This window comes from Tenrec ecaudatus, chromosome 16 (genome assembly GCF_050624435.1).
Source record: "Tenrec ecaudatus isolate mTenEca1 chromosome 16, mTenEca1.hap1, whole genome shotgun sequence".
Lineage (NCBI taxonomy): Eukaryota > Metazoa > Chordata > Mammalia > Afrosoricida > Tenrecidae > Tenrec > Tenrec ecaudatus.
The window spans coordinates 108,885,540-108,900,528 of NC_134545.1; the positions used below are offsets into that span (position 1 = coordinate 108,885,540).

Consider the following 14,989-nt stretch of genomic DNA (forward strand, 5'->3'; position numbering starts at 1 on the left):
GGTAGTTGGCATCATCAGCGCCATACCTGGACGAAAGGACTACCCGTCCAGCATCAGCCAGCCGAGGATGTGACCAGATCTTGGCAGGCTGACTAAGCAGGACAGTGGGGTGAGAAAAGTTCAGAACAAAAAGAGCAAGGTGAGAGAGCGAGTCTTCCGTCGGCCTGAGAAAGCTCAGCTGAAACCAGGACTCCCACCTGAGCGTCGCAGAGGGTCAGCAAAGGCAGAGCAATCACAGGCCTGCCCTAGCCCAAGGAGCCTGCCACCAGACCGGACTGGAACAGTCACAGACGGCTTAGCAGACACTGAGATTCAGTTAGGGGGATGGGGGGCAAAAATCTCAACTTTCTTTCTTTTTTATTTTTTGCAATTCGGGTAGCAGTTGACAGAGTGGATTTGGTTTCCATTCACCATTGCCTGCACCTCTGGGGACAGTGATTGTAGTCCCTACAATGTCACAGCCCTCTGTCCACTTCCTCCCTGGGTTTCTTGTTTCCATTCTTTCTTCTTTGCCCACTCCCACCCCCCCCCTTACAAAATGCTGTCATTTTGATCAATGCCTGATGGGCTTAAGGCAGTGGTTCTCAACCTGTGGGTCTGGGGTCAAACGACCCTTTCACAGGGGTCGCCTGATTCATAGCAGTAGCAAAATGACAGTTATGAAGCAGCAATTAAAATAATGTTATGGTTGGGGGGGGGTCACCACCACATGAGGAACTGTGTGCAAGGGTCGCGGCATGAGGAAGGTGGAGAACCGCTGCTCTAAGGAGTGAGGACTCCCTGGTGTTACTGAGCACTGGAAAGGCCTGGCTATTGTTTGGCTGAAAGTTGAGCCCTGGGGAGGTGTGAGTTCAGTTCCAGCCTGGAATGTGATGGGAGCCGTAGTCTTGAGGGCTCCACCAAGTCTCCCTCGGAGATTTTAAGGTTTGTTCCCACATTTTCCTCCCGCTCCACCCACCACTATCTAACACACCCTCTCGTCCAGAGCAGGTGGGAGTGTTCGTTGGGCACCATCTAGTCCTTCTGATCTCGGTTCACGAGGACCATCAGTCCCCTGCACTCATTGTTTGCGTGCATTTGACTTTCTGCTTTCTTCTTTTCTGTGGACAGAGACCCCCCATTCGCACCTTAGATGGCAGCTCACAAGCTTTTAAGAATTGTGCGTGACTTTGCCCCCCTGTGGATGCTCCGGTGTTCATGGGTGGGTTCACAGCCAAGTGAACTTATAACTACGGGCACAAGTCTCCTTGTCAAGCCTGTATTGATTCGTGGGTATCATCACATCCCACCCCATCTCCCCTTTCACCTTGCATGTCTATCCATGCAGCCCCACATCAGTCACTGCTGCTGCCAGGGGCACTGCAGGCTCACATGGGCAGCAGTTGGCACCTCTGTGAACTCTCACTTGGGTACGCTACCTGGCGTCTCTCTCTTCCCATCATTTTCTTCTTACCTTCCCCGATTGTCTGTTGCCCAGCCGGTGATGGGAGAGTCTGTAAAGAGACAAGCGGTGATGGCAGCACAGCATCAGGGGCACAAAGAGCATTGCTGACGTGTGCGTCTGCAGAACATCTCAGCGGCAAGGCTTTGTTGCATATACATTTGCCACACACACACACACACACACACACACACTCGACATAGCAGGTGATTTCTGTAAGTAGTGGCTATAAAGAGAGCGTTTTCCAAAGCATTTAAGGAAAATGGTTTTCTTCAGTTTATCTGGCAGTTCAGTAATAAGGCAGCTCATCAGTGAGGCTGTTCTAACAACGAAAGGTGCCGTGGAAGGTGACGTGGGTGCACAGTGCCACATGTCCCCCCACCCCCATGATAGAAGTGTCCCCTTCCGTGTGGGAACCCAGAGAGGTCTCCAGGCCAGTGCACCACACATGCAGCCACCACCTGCCCGTCAGGGGACTGCGTGCTGCTAGGATGGGGAGCAGGTGCCCGCAGAGCTTCCAGATGAAGCTGGACCAGGAAGAAAGGTCTGGAAGCCAGCTGGTGAAAGCCAATGGATTCCCACGGCTGGTCAGCGGGACGATGCAGGAGCAGGCTGATGTGTGGGGGGTCCCCATGAGTCTGGAGCTGACTCAACTGCTGCTTAGGCCTGGAACACAGATGAAGAAGAGGCTTCAGAAAGTCTGCGAGAAAGGGGAATTCAAAGACCACCACCTGTTTGCACAGACATCTTGGAGGTGCCTCGCTTCTCAGTCCTGGTGGCTACAGGTTGGACTACAAACACAAGGTCAGCAGTTCGACACTACCAGCCCCTCCGCAAGAGAAAGCTGAGACTGTCTGGTCTCATACAGAGTGACAATCCCAGAAAGCCACCAGAGAGCAGTGAGTTTTTCCCTGTCGGACAATTATCCACACACATCGATAATGGAGCAGCATTCCAGCCCATCCCTTGCCTGATTGGGAAAGCCACTGCCACCTTGTGACCCTAGGAATCCCCCTCTGAAAAATGACAGTCCAGCGTCATTGCATTTGTACGCCTAAGGGCAACTTGCTGCCAGCGGTCTTTCAGGGGAGAGGTGAACCCTGGCCCGCTGAGAGCGAGCGGTTTGCCAGGCAGCGTACAAGGGAGGATTGAGAGAGGAGAAACACAGACCCCTCACAGCACCCTGTCCCCTTGCTGCTCCCCCTCGGGCTCCCCACCGTGCTGTGTTCCTACAGGCGGAGAACGCCGCCCCCAACCCTTCCCCCCCCTCCCCGTGCACCATCTGAGGACCAGGCCACAGGCTGCCTGGCTGTGGGCGGCCATCCTCATGATTGATGAGCCTCTGGTTAGGATCAGTGCAGCCACCTGCTGCCCCATCAGGGCCCAAAGGGCGTGAGCTTTGAGAGCATCCTTGTCTCTCCAGCGAGGTTCCCACTCTGCTCCCTGGTAACCAGAAGCGCTTCTGTATGGTTTGCCTAAGAACGGATGCTTTACCTGTTTGGCTCCTGGACCACATGATGAGTCCGATTTCCTCTTTCTCTCATCTCTTTCTTTTTCCTCACAGATGTGGGAGGAAGCCATTGGCCTGGGCAAGGAGCTGGCGGAGCAGTATGAAAATGAGATGTTTGATTACGAGCAACTCAGCGAGCTGCTGGTAAGCCCCTCGCTCCACTGAACGGGCGCAGGGGGCCTCACATGGTTTTCCGGCGTGTCCCTTCCCTCTCCGTGTCAGGGTTGGCCTTGTGTCAAGGCCCTCCATCCTGTCCAGGGGAATGGTCCTGATTGATTCCCTGGCGGAGTCTGGCCTGTCAGGATGCACTCTTTATTCCTGAGTCAGCTTTGGGGGCCCAACTCGAAGACATCGCTGAATGATTTGTATTAAAACGGCTGCTGACAGCCTCCCGACCATGCACTTGAAGGTCCGTCCCAAGCCCTTAGAATCTCAGTTGGTTTAAAACGATGACCCCTTCTCACCGGGGGCCCTGGAGCAGTCAGAGGTCTGCGGTTCTTTCATGGCCACAGATGCTCTGTGAGTTTCTGCCCAATGTTTTGAGCGCATCAGTGGGGCACTCCGGAGGCTTGCCTGAACAGTGAGCAGCCCGATGATACAAGGGGCCTGCAATCTGCTGCCAACCTAAAAGCTGACAGTTCGAGGCCAGCTAGGGGCTCTGCATGAGACCCTCCGGGGCGCGTGGAACCGCCAGGGGCCAGAATCCCCGAGTGACACACTGACCAATGATTCCGAGAAGAGCCACCTCTGCCCCTTCCCACTTGTCTTTAGGACCCCGTGTGGGATCCGGAGGAGGCCCGGTGGCACAGTAGTGACAGCGCTCAGCTGCTCATCAGGAAAGGGCTGACTGTCTTAACCCACCAGCTGCTCCGAGGGAGAAGGGTGTGGCCGCCTCCGTTCATAAAGCTTGGCAGTGTCAGGGTCCCCATGAGGCAGTCCTGTCTGTCCTCCAGGGTCGCGGTGGTCAGAATCGACCCATGGCAGTGGGCTTGGGTGTTTTTCCATGATGTATTAATAACAGTAAGGTCCTGTCATGAAGGCAGAAACAGAATTGTGTTGGGGACTCCTTAATTAATGCGGAGTGGGGCAACCAAACTCACTGCCATCAAGTTGATGCCGACTCGTAGTGACCCTATAGGACAATATAGATCTGCCTCTATGGGTTTCAGAGACTGTAACTCTTACTGGGAGGACGGTGACAGCTGAGTGACCTGCGGTGCCTGTGGCAGATCCCTGCCACCTCCTCTCTCCCCCACACTCCTGAAAATGCTGCAAAAGGATTCAGAAGAACTAGTCAGATGCTCTCCCGGCCCCGCCGATGCCTCTCCTTTCTTTCCTTCCAGAAAAAACAGGCGCAGTTTTACGAAAACATCGTCAAAGTGATACGGCCCAAGCCGGACTACTTTGCTGTTGGCTACTACGGGCAAGGATTCCCCACCTTCCTCCGGGTAAATACGTTGCCTGATGGTTCCGACATCCTGTGGGGGATGTGGGGGGTTGAACTTCCCCCAGCATTGGGCCTGCCCTGTACTTGGTGTGTGTGTGTGTGTGTGTGTGTGTGTGTGTGTGTGTGTGTGTGTGTGTGTGAGTCCTGTGGATGGGGGTGCACCATAATCGAAGGCCACCCAATCCCCCTGGATGGGAAAGAAGCCCTGACCATGTGGATGAAATGACCATGAAGGGGGAACACTTTGCAGTGGCCAAGCCTGCGGCCTGCTGGCACCTGGAATGGCGGGGCAGGGGACGCATGGTGGAGAGGCGTGTATCAAGGTGTTGACGGAGAGCTTTTGGGCTGGACTCGGGTAGCACTGACCCAGCCATCAACCCTAAATACTGCAGTGCATTTGCTGCCGTCCCAGTCCATCTGCCTGCCACCGCCACCCGGCTGTCCCTCTGCCTCGCCGGTCTCAACCCCTTTCTTTTCTGCATCTATATTATGATGTATTGTTTCGCCTAGGAAGACGGACGGATGTCTCTTTGCTTAGGCTTGCAGTACCCTCCCCCCCCCCTGCTGCACGCCCCATCCTGTGTGCAGGGACCACTTCAGATTGCAGAATAATTGGAATCCTGTAAAAGGGTGACCATGTTTCATCTGGAACTCACGGCTGTGTCCGTATGAAGGTCTCCACTTTTATTAGCACGCCCCCCTGCGCACACCAGCGTCAGCATGGCCCGTTAGCGTGCTAAAGCTCACCCAGCCGATTCCCCCTCCTCCGCCGTGACACACGCCTGCCAGGTGCATCCTGCTTATTTATACTTCTCATGAAGGCTGAGTTTGGTTTTGCTTTGTGTTCCACATTCGTTACTCTGAGAAAACAGGACATTTTTCTTCTATAATGGTTCTTGAAGACGCATGGAACCCCAAAGTGGAGAGGAGAAGGCGGGGGAGAGAACACACACACACCCCACTATTTAAATGGGACAAGGGCTGAGCTGATGGGGTGCCGCTGCCAAACCAGACAGAACCACTGCTGTGGACTGCAACTCTCAGCAATCCGATGTGGGGTTCCTGGGGCTGCCCCTCTTTATGGGAGCAGGCAAGCCTGGTCTGTGTGTTTCTCACACAGAGAAACTGGTGGTGTGGTTAGCAGTCCTGTGCCTGACCCATGGTGTCACCAGGCTGCTTCTTGTCATTTCTGTAATGATCTGAGCATCAGCGCAGGGAAGCCCGGCTCCCGGCTCCATCCTGGAGGGGCTTGCTGCTCAGTGTGGTCCCGTGGCCTTCCGTCCTGCTCATCTCGCAAGTGTGTCCTGCAGAGGGCAGCTCTGGGGCGCCATGCTCAACCCTGCCCGCAGCCCTGTCTGAGGACCCAGCTCTCTCAGCTTATGGAAAGCTCCTTCATTAGGGCCCAACCACATCCACACGCCCTTATCCGCCTGCTTGGCTCCTCCGTCCACCACCTGTGTCCACTCCCACGTGGGTTCCGATGGCTTTCTGCATCGCCCTCGATGCTGATGTCCTTGCTGCTGCTCAGATAAACATCTTCTCTCCAGTCTTGGGCCTTGCTGTGTCCACAGCATCTGATATGTGTAGAGCACGCATGACCCTGTGCCCTTGGCTATTAAGAGCAATTTTGTATGCATCAAAGACCAATACGTGCACCTTTCCTGTGTTAGTCTGGTCGACTAGAGAAACAAATCCAGGGAGACTCATATGTGTCTAAGAAAGAGCTTTGTAAACGTGAGTAGTTGTACATTAAGAAAGCACCCCAGCCTAGTCCAGTCCAAGCCCATAAGTCCGACATTAGCCCATATGTCCAATAGCAATCTATAAAAACCTCTTCAGACTCATGAAACACATTCAATGATGCCAAATGCAGGAAGCTCACAGGCCAGTGGGTGGAAAGTCCTGTGGATCCAGTGGCGTTGTAAGCATCTCAGTGCTGCCAAGGATCTCCATGTGGCTTCTTCAACTCAGGGCACTAGTGTGGCTCCATGTGTCTTGTCAGCTGCAGTGTCTCCCAGGGAGTGAGCCTGTGTCCCACCTCAAGCAAGCTATTTATCTCCTTAGCACCTGCAAATGAAGTCATCAAGCTGCAACATAACAGGCTAAATTCTACCCCTTCACTCTTAATCCTCTCAACTTGACAACATATTATGTAACTTCCACACCTCCCTCACTGTCTTCGGGGTCCTCTGACCAGAGCCTTGGTCTCCAGTTGTGCACACACACACCTGCCTACCCCCAGCCGTAGTATATTCTAAATGGAGTCCTGTCTGCAGGGTAAAGTCTTCATTTACCGCGGCAAAGAGTACGAACGCAGGGAGGATTTCGAGGCACGGCTGCTGACTCAATTTCCAAATGCTGAGAAGATGAAGACCACGTCCCCGCCTGGTGATGAGATTAAAAGTTCCCCTGGCCAGTGTATCCTTGTTGGCAGGCCTGCTGGACCAGGGTGGGGGTGGGTCACTGGAGGGAACACTCCACGCTGTACTCGGGTCCATGTCTGCACTGTCTGTGGGTCCTTAGCCTCCACCCCCACCCCAGATATCCAGTGTTTCACAGTGAAGCCCAAACTCGATTTGCCCCCCAAGTTTCACAGGCCAGTTTCAGAGCAGATCGTCAGGTAAGAGCCCCATTTTTCTTACCCAGTGGTGGCTAGACGAGGTGGCTTGGGGGACTCCTGCTGATAATGACACCCTGAAAGTTGGGGGTGTCCTGCAGGTGCTCTGGCAGTGGCTGGGCTGATTTTATTTTATTTATTTCCCGTCGTTCAGCTTCACGGAGCCTTTACGAGAGCACACGGCCTCATCTTTCTTCCACAGAGCAGCTAGTGGGTTAGAACCTCTGACCTCTTGGTTGGGAGCGAGGGCTTTAACCACTGTGCCACCAGGGTTGGTTCGGAGTACCTCAGCATCTGCTGATTTTGTTGTCTCAGTTCTCCTGGTGCATTTCCCTGCCCTATTCAGTGGCTCTCTCACCTCTGGGCAGCAGGAGCTAGATGGCCCTCCCTGCTCAGTGCTCCGGGGCTGTGACCACAGACATACTTCAAGTGGGGCCAGGGGCAGCTTTCAGAGACAGAAGCATTTTCTCTCTGTGTTCAGCTGGCTGGGCTTACACATTGTGGGACCAGTTCTAGTGGACGGCTTTCTGTCTCTGTTCTGCTGGGTCTAGGAGGTTCCCAGCGCGGGCGGAGGGGACCCACGTTCACATGAGGCACGCCACTCCTTCCCTCTGGAGGGTAGTAGGCCCCTCTGACCTATGCTCCTTTCTCTGCCCTTCCACCTCCTGAATGAACAAAAGTGATGCAGGTTGCACCCCACGGAAGCTTCCCTTCCATGGACCGGGGCTGTGGCCTCAGTAAGGGTGTCTCATCCACCCCAACCACCTCAGGACTGAGTAGCTGATCCCATCAGCCCACACTGGGGTGGGGTGATTGCATCATCACAGAACTGCTAAATGACATCATCACAAAACTGCCAGATGACATCATCACATAACTGCCAATGACATCATCAATAACTGCCAAATGGCATCATCACATAACTGCCAAGCCACAGAGAACTATAACCCAGCCACAATTCAATCCAGGCCATGCCAGCCTTTGTGTTCCCAGCACCAAGTTCATGTCCTTACAGAGTTTATTTACCACATCATGTTATTTCAAACATCTCTGTCCAAGCCCAAGTCCAAATTCTGTCTGGGGACAAAATCCCTCGTCATCTGGAACTGGTGCCTACATGTTATCTGCCTCCAAAGTCCAACGGTGGAATGGGTTACCGTGGGTCTTTCCACTACAAACAGAGACATTGGGAGGCTCACAATAGACATTTGAAGTCTTACCGCAGTTTTGCTCAGGGGAAAGATAGTCAGCCATGGAGTATGTTCAGCTGCTTCCCTTTATTGTTCTAGTGAAAATGGGATGATTTTCCCACACATGCCTCCGCAGCCCCTTCCCCGGGGAAGGTCCTGTCCCATCGTGCCTCTGCCTGCATGCCTGCGGGAAATGAGAGACCTTAGACCAGCGGTTCTCAACCTGTGGGTCGCAACCCCTTGGGAGGAGGTGTCGAACGACTCTTTCATAGGGGTCGCCCAATCTATAACAGCAAAATGACAGTGATGAAGTAGCAACGAAAACAATTTTATAGTTGGGGGTTCACCACCACATGAGGTACTGTATGAAAAGGTCGCCGCATCAGGAACATTGAGAACCGCTGTCCTAGACAGACAACAGCAGCTGCAAACCTCCCATGCAGACTCCATCCAGCCTTTTCCTCTCTCCTTCAATCCACCTTGCCTGGCTGAGCCCGATTCACTCGTGCTCAGCGTCCCTTCTCCCCTGGGGGTTGGCAGCGACCCGGCGGAGGCAAAGGCTCGAGTTAATTTTTCTACCTGCCAACATCACTCTTACGAGGTTGGGGGGCGGGGGATGATGAAGTCTCTGGTGTGGCCCCTGAGGGTGGCTGAGCGTATTCCCAGGGTCCTGTTGGCCTCCTGAGGCTGCGCCCCACCTGCACAGAGCGGCGGCTGCTTTCGCTGGCTGCCAGTCTACAGCTGTGCCTGGCTCCCTAGTTTTTACAGGGTGAACGAGGTGCAGCGATTCGAGTATTCTCGGCCAATCCGGAAAGGAGAGAAAAACCCAGACAACGAATTTGCGGTAAGTAAATAAACCAGCAATTGATCAATCAATCGATCAATCTTATGACCAATAACTGAGCAGTCTTTGGTGAAGAAGGAACTCAAAGGTCCTCCCAGAGTCAAAAGCCCTTTTCTGCTGATTCTCAGGCACCCCGATGCCTTGTCCACTCAGCTCCTGCGAGCGGTGATCACTCTGGTGGAGGCTACTGGGCAGTGGTGGCAGCAGGGTGGCCAGTCCAGTGCTCTGACTTACTGGTGTCTTCATGCTGGCTCTACCCCCACACCCTCTTCCATGGTTCCCTGAGCCTAAAGGTGCATGGGGCTTTCTTCAGGCGCATGACAGGCAGGCCAGAGGGCACGGGGACAGGGCAAGGCTCCTCAGTCTGTTTCAGAACCCAGGGCCAGATGCCTAACCTTATCTGCAACTCAGTGCCCTCCAGTGGGTGCCCCCCATCCCCTGTGCCATCGCTGTTTCTGGGCCGGGGAGTCCTTTGCTGTGGGTGCTCTGTGCAGGGTAGACTGCAGGGCAGCACCCCTGGCTGCCTCTCACTAGGATCCAGTGCCCGCTGCTTGCTGTGCACTGGGGTCTGACCCCTGGAGACCCTAAGAGACAGGGTCAGACTGCCTCGTAGAGTATTTGAGGCCATAAAGCCTCGTGGAAGCAGACAGCCTCACCTTTCTCCAGGAGCACCCCTCCTATGTGACAACCCCAAACGTCTCCAGACATCCCACCAAATGCTACTGTGTCGCCACCACAGAACTAGTCATGGGCTCCTGTAGCCTGTTAGAAAATAGATGATCCCACCGGCCCGCGGGCCTCCGTTTTTGTAAGGCACCAACTACAGCAAGGCTTTAAAGAGTGGGTGCCCAGGGAACCTCCTTGGGGACAGCCCGCTCAGGCCCATCCCTCAGGAGGCCTTCACCCCAGGGTCCCCTCAGAGGACCAGAGCCCAGAGGGAGGCTGTCTCAGCCTGGTTGGTGGCATTGGGGTGCGGCAGTTTGTAGGTGAAGGTGTGCCTGTGGGTCAGGCCCCAGGTGAAGCTGTTCTAAGTCACCGGCTGCTCTCAGGAAGATACGGCTGTTGGCTCCAGGGAAGACTTACTAGACTTAACGCCACCCAGGAGAATCTGACTCACAGCCACCTTCTAGGACAGAGTGGAATGCCCCCATCGGGGTCCCAAACTGAAAATCTGATGAAAACCACAGGGTGAAAGATATGCTTCTTTATGTTCAGTAAGGCATCTTATGTAATGATACCAGGATCTCTGGTTACAGGAAAAAACAACAGAACCCCAACAATACCCCAAAGCCAAACGCACTGCTGTCAAGTCGATTCTGATTCACAGCAACCCACAGGATGAGGTCAAAATGCTCCTGTGGGCTTACAAGGGTGGCTGGTGGCTTTGAACTGCTGACCTTGTACTGGTTGGCAGCCCAGGTCTGACCAGTGGTGTGCATTTCCCCTTCTATGCATGATGCTGTGGTGGGAACACATGTCGATGTTCTTGACCATCCAGTTGGGACTGGCTCATGAGCACCCCGGGGCATCTGATCGCCTGCCCTCTCCCAAGGCACTGCTAATCTTTCAGGGACATGCCCAGCAGTTCGCCATTCTTGAGACCCAGGAATCTGGCTTGTCCCACTAATTGTGTGCTGTGGAATCAATCCCAGCTCTGTGGCATGGAGCAGGACCACCCCGCACGGCCCCAGGGCTGACCTATTCACAGGAGCTGGTCACCTGGCATTTTCTCCAGCATCAGTCTTAGAGCCAAACCTCTCACCCCACCAGCAGACTTCTACTAACAGTCCTGTGTGGGCATGTGTTCATATGCGTGCGTATGCATGTGTGTTATGCGCGTGTGTGCCTTTTGCAGAACATGTGGATTGAGAGGACCATCTACATGACTGCATACAAGCTCCCTGGGATTTTACGGTGGTTCGAGGTCAAATCTGTCTTCATGGTAAGCGTGGGAGGAGGATCTGTTCATTCCCTGCCTTACGCACTCACCTGGAGGGTCAGCTGGTCCCTGCAGCCAGGTGCTCCCGGGACAGAGAGGATGTTTCTGCAGCCAACTGCACGTTCCCGTGAGAGTCTGGGTGGGACTGCTGGGGCCCCAGCCAACACTGTGGAAGTTATTGCTAGGCACCGTCTCGTCAGTTCTGGCTCAGGGTGATCTTGGGCACAACAGAAGGACACACTGCCCTGTCCTGCACCATCCCCACATGGCCTTCGTGTTTGAGCCCATTGCTGCAGCCACGGTGTCAACCCATCTTGTCGAGAGCTTCCTCTTTTTCTGCTGCCCCTCGATCTAGCGTGATGTCCTTCTCCAGGGACTGGTCTGTCCTGACCACAGGTCCAAGTTACACGTTATCGCCATCCTGCCCTCTAAGGAGCATTCTGGCTGTTCTTCTTTCAAGACAGATCTGTTTGTCCTTTTGGAAGTCTGTGGTACTTTATTATTTTTAAAAAATATTTTATTAGGGACTCATACAACTCTGATCACAATCCATACATACATCCATTGGGTAAACACATCTGTACATTCTTTGCCCTCATCAATTTCAAAGTATTTGCTCTCCATGTAAGCCCTTTGCATCAGGTCCTCATTTTTCCCCTTCCTCCCTACTCCCCGCTCCCTCAGGAGCCCTTGATAATTTATAAATTATTATTTTGTCATATTTTGCCCTGTCCCACATCTCCCTTCACCCCCTTTTCTGTTGTCCGTCCCCCAGGGAGGAGGTCACCTGTAGATCCTTGTAATAGGTTCCCTCTTTCCAACCCACTCACCCTCTACCCTCCCAGTATCGCCACTCACACCCTTGGTCCTGAAGGTATCATCCACCCTGGATTCCCTGTGCCTCCAGCTCCTATCTGCACCAGCGTACAACCTCTGCTCTATCCAGACTTGCAGGGTAGAATTCGGATCCTGGTAGTTGGGTGTGGTACTTTAAATAATCCTCTCCAACACTACAGTTCGGATCCATCGAGTCACCTCCAGTCTTCCATCTTCAATGTCCAGCTCTCACCTAGCACAGGCGGTCATGGAAAGCACCATGACGTGGATCCAGCCACGAGTTCATGAGAAATCAGAGCAGAGGCTTCACCTCCTACCAAACCCAGCCCATCTGCCCCTGTGGGTTTCCCAGGCTGTAACTAACTCTTCACGGGACTGACGGCCTCGTCTTTCTCTCACAGAGTGACGGGTGGTTTGGATCTGCTGACCTCGAGTCCAGCAGCCCAGCGAGTAACCCCTCTGCCACCAGGGCTCCTCCAGAGAGTCACATCAGACACCACCTCAGGCTTCCCAGCTTTGAGCCACTCCAGGGGAGGTTTCAGACAAGCTCTCATTTGCATAAACTTTCAAAGCGCCTTCTTACTGATCAGTTTATTGCCATTTACATGAGAAACAACTTGATTAATAGTACTTTGCTCGTTTCAAGTAAAAGAGCTAGAAAGGTACCCCTCCCCAGCATATTTTTAAAAAATAATTTGCATCTAATTAGCTGCACTTGGCTTTGCCTGTTGGCGAGCTCTGGGGCATTTTCACTGACGTGAGAGAGGCAGCAGCAGGCTCTTCTTCGATCTCGGGGACCACGAGGGCAGAGAGCTGTGCCTGAGAAGTCCCCAGCCTGGTTGGCGTCTAGAGCCATCCTGTCTACACGGCTGGTGTTTCCCCGTGCAGCCCACAGGGAGGCCCCCTGGGGGGTCCTAGGATGCCTTGTCCCCCTCTCTGCGTGCTTCAGGCATGCTGGTCCAACCCCAAGCTGCTCCATGAGTGAGCGAGCCCCCAGGGTGCCAGCCCACGGGCCAAGATGAGGCCACGTCCTCCACTCTGACCGACGCTGTTGCTCTCAGGGAACTTTCTTCTGTGTTTGATTTTTGGTGGGCATTATGCATGTCACAAAGCAGGCCCCCTTCAGCCTCCCCAGCATGTGCAGCCAGGGACATCCTCACACCGAGTCGCCGTCCCCTCCTCTCTCCTCCCATGCCCCCCCCCCCCCCCGTCTGACACTTGTCTAGCATGTCCTCAGTGTCTGGGAGTTACACACGCATGCACACCCACTCACACACACGCACACCTGCAGATAGTTCCAAACACACGTGTGGTATACACCTCACAAGGGGGTTTCGGAAAGTTCATAGAAAGTTGAACTTAAATGATAATGGACATTTCCATGTCCTTTGGGGAATCCCCCACCCCACTCTGCACACAGGCATGTGCTGCGCACACTCGCACGCATAAAGCTGGGCACTGCCCTGTCTCCCTCCAGGGGTGTGCGTGGGGGCACACTGGTCATGCCCGAGCCCTCTCTGCAGACCCCTCAGGAAGGTTTATCTGGGAGCCCAGCAGGCGTGTCCTTGCCATGGCGCCCCCATGCCGCCCTCTCCCGGCAGGTGGAGATCAGCCCCCTGGAGAACGCCATAGAGACGATGCAGCTGACCAACGACAGAATCCACAGCATGGTGCAGCAGCATCTGGACGACCCCAGCCTGCCCATCAACCCGCTCTCCATGCTCCTCAGCGGCATCGTCGACCCGGCCGTCATGGGAGGCTTCGCCAACTACGAAAAGGCACTGAGATGGGCACACCAGTGGAGGGAGGGCCCTCCACATTACCTCCATGCGTGGGTGTTGTCCTGCCATCCAGGGCCTGGACCCAGAATGCCTCGGTCCAGGCCTGATCCAGCTCTCCTGGCCATGGTTCCACAGACCCAGAGCCTCCCCACAGTGGTCACCCAGGCTCTGGAGAGCCTTTTCCAAGCCCTTCAGGAGATCTGGGCCTTAAAAGCCATGGCATCCAGTGCTGGGGCACAACAACCAATAGGAAGTTGGGGAGAGCGAGGCAGGGCTGGGCAGGAAGGGGCCTGCCACCTCTGTGGCCTGGGCAGAGGCAGACACGCTGGCATGGTGCAGCCTGAGACCCTGCTTCCTGGTCTGGAATGGCGCCTCCTTGAAGCCCGGCCATGTCCATTCGGTTAAGCCTCGGTGCTGACCATTTTACTAGTGAAGCAGCCGAGAAAGCCATTGAAACACAAGTCTCGTGGCTCTTAAGGGTGAAACCATTCTTTCTGCAGACCCCTGAGATAGACATCCCAGAAGGGAAATCAGACAGCCCTGCCCTCGGGCTGCTGGAGGAGGAGGGCTTATCACTGTGTGGCCTTTGGGCGCACACTGGGGTGGGGCAGATATAGGGTGGCTTCATGGCATCTGGGCAGCTGGGGAGCGGACCCCCCAACTGGACCAAGTTGTTCAGGTCATCTGTGGCTTTGCTGCTCCAAAAGGGTTGGGTGCAGCCCTGAGGTACCCTCTTGGCTGCCGCTAGTCCCACTAACTGATTCGAACCTCCCCAGAAGGTGGGCCTGGGACATGTGGGTGCTGTGGGAGGTTTCACTGAGGGTCCCACCCCAGCTCTGGAGTGAGTGGTGAGAGTGGGCAAGGAGAGTCTGTCATTCCCCACACACACACACAGTCGGTCACTGGGGCCAGGAGTGAGCGGGCATGTCTGTGCCCACAGGCCTTCTTCACAGAACGCTACCTGCAGGAGCACCCCGAGGGCCACGAGAAGATCGAAAAGCTCAAGGACCTGATCGCCTGGCAGGTAACATGCCCCAGGTGTCCTCTCGGGGCACCGGGCTGGGAGGAAGGCTGGCTGGGGCCCCTGAGGATAAATGCACACATACCCCCCCACACACACACATACACACACACATACACATACCCACACACGCATGCATGGTGGCATGGGTGGCTTGGGACTTAGCAGAGCACCTTAGCCCTTGGGACACGCCTGCCTAGCCCAGTGTGGTCAGCCCAGCCCTGAGGCTTCAGACTGCCCTGGGACTGATGGCATGGGACATCAGGGTCCGGCACAGGGCCAGGATGTTTTAGGGCCTGCAGCACTCAGGCCCATCTCGGGTCAGCCTGGACCTGGTGGGAGGGGCAGTGGTCATACCGCCT

At 54.8% G+C, this 14,989-nt stretch overlaps 1 protein-coding gene across 4 annotated transcripts in view; it reads left to right on the top strand.

The window, feature by feature from the left end:
* Nucleotides 1–14,989, top strand: part of DOCK1 (dedicator of cytokinesis 1) — a 434,492-nt gene that overhangs the window by 397,392 nt on the left and 22,111 nt on the right. For all 4 annotated transcript variants that reach the window (XM_075534789.1, XM_075534791.1, XM_075534790.1 and 1 more), the window contains exons 39-46: nt 3,006–3,095; nt 4,295–4,399; nt 6,675–6,816; nt 6,940–7,018; nt 8,965–9,049; nt 10,905–10,991; nt 13,427–13,603; nt 14,547–14,630. In XM_075534789.1, the coding sequence (XP_075390904.1) occupies nt 3,006–3,095; nt 4,295–4,399; nt 6,675–6,816; nt 6,940–7,018; nt 8,965–9,049; nt 10,905–10,991; nt 13,427–13,603; nt 14,547–14,630 (849 nt within the window). The remainder of the gene's footprint in view (nt 1–3,005; nt 3,096–4,294; nt 4,400–6,674; nt 6,817–6,939; nt 7,019–8,964; nt 9,050–10,904; nt 10,992–13,426; nt 13,604–14,546; nt 14,631–14,989) is intronic.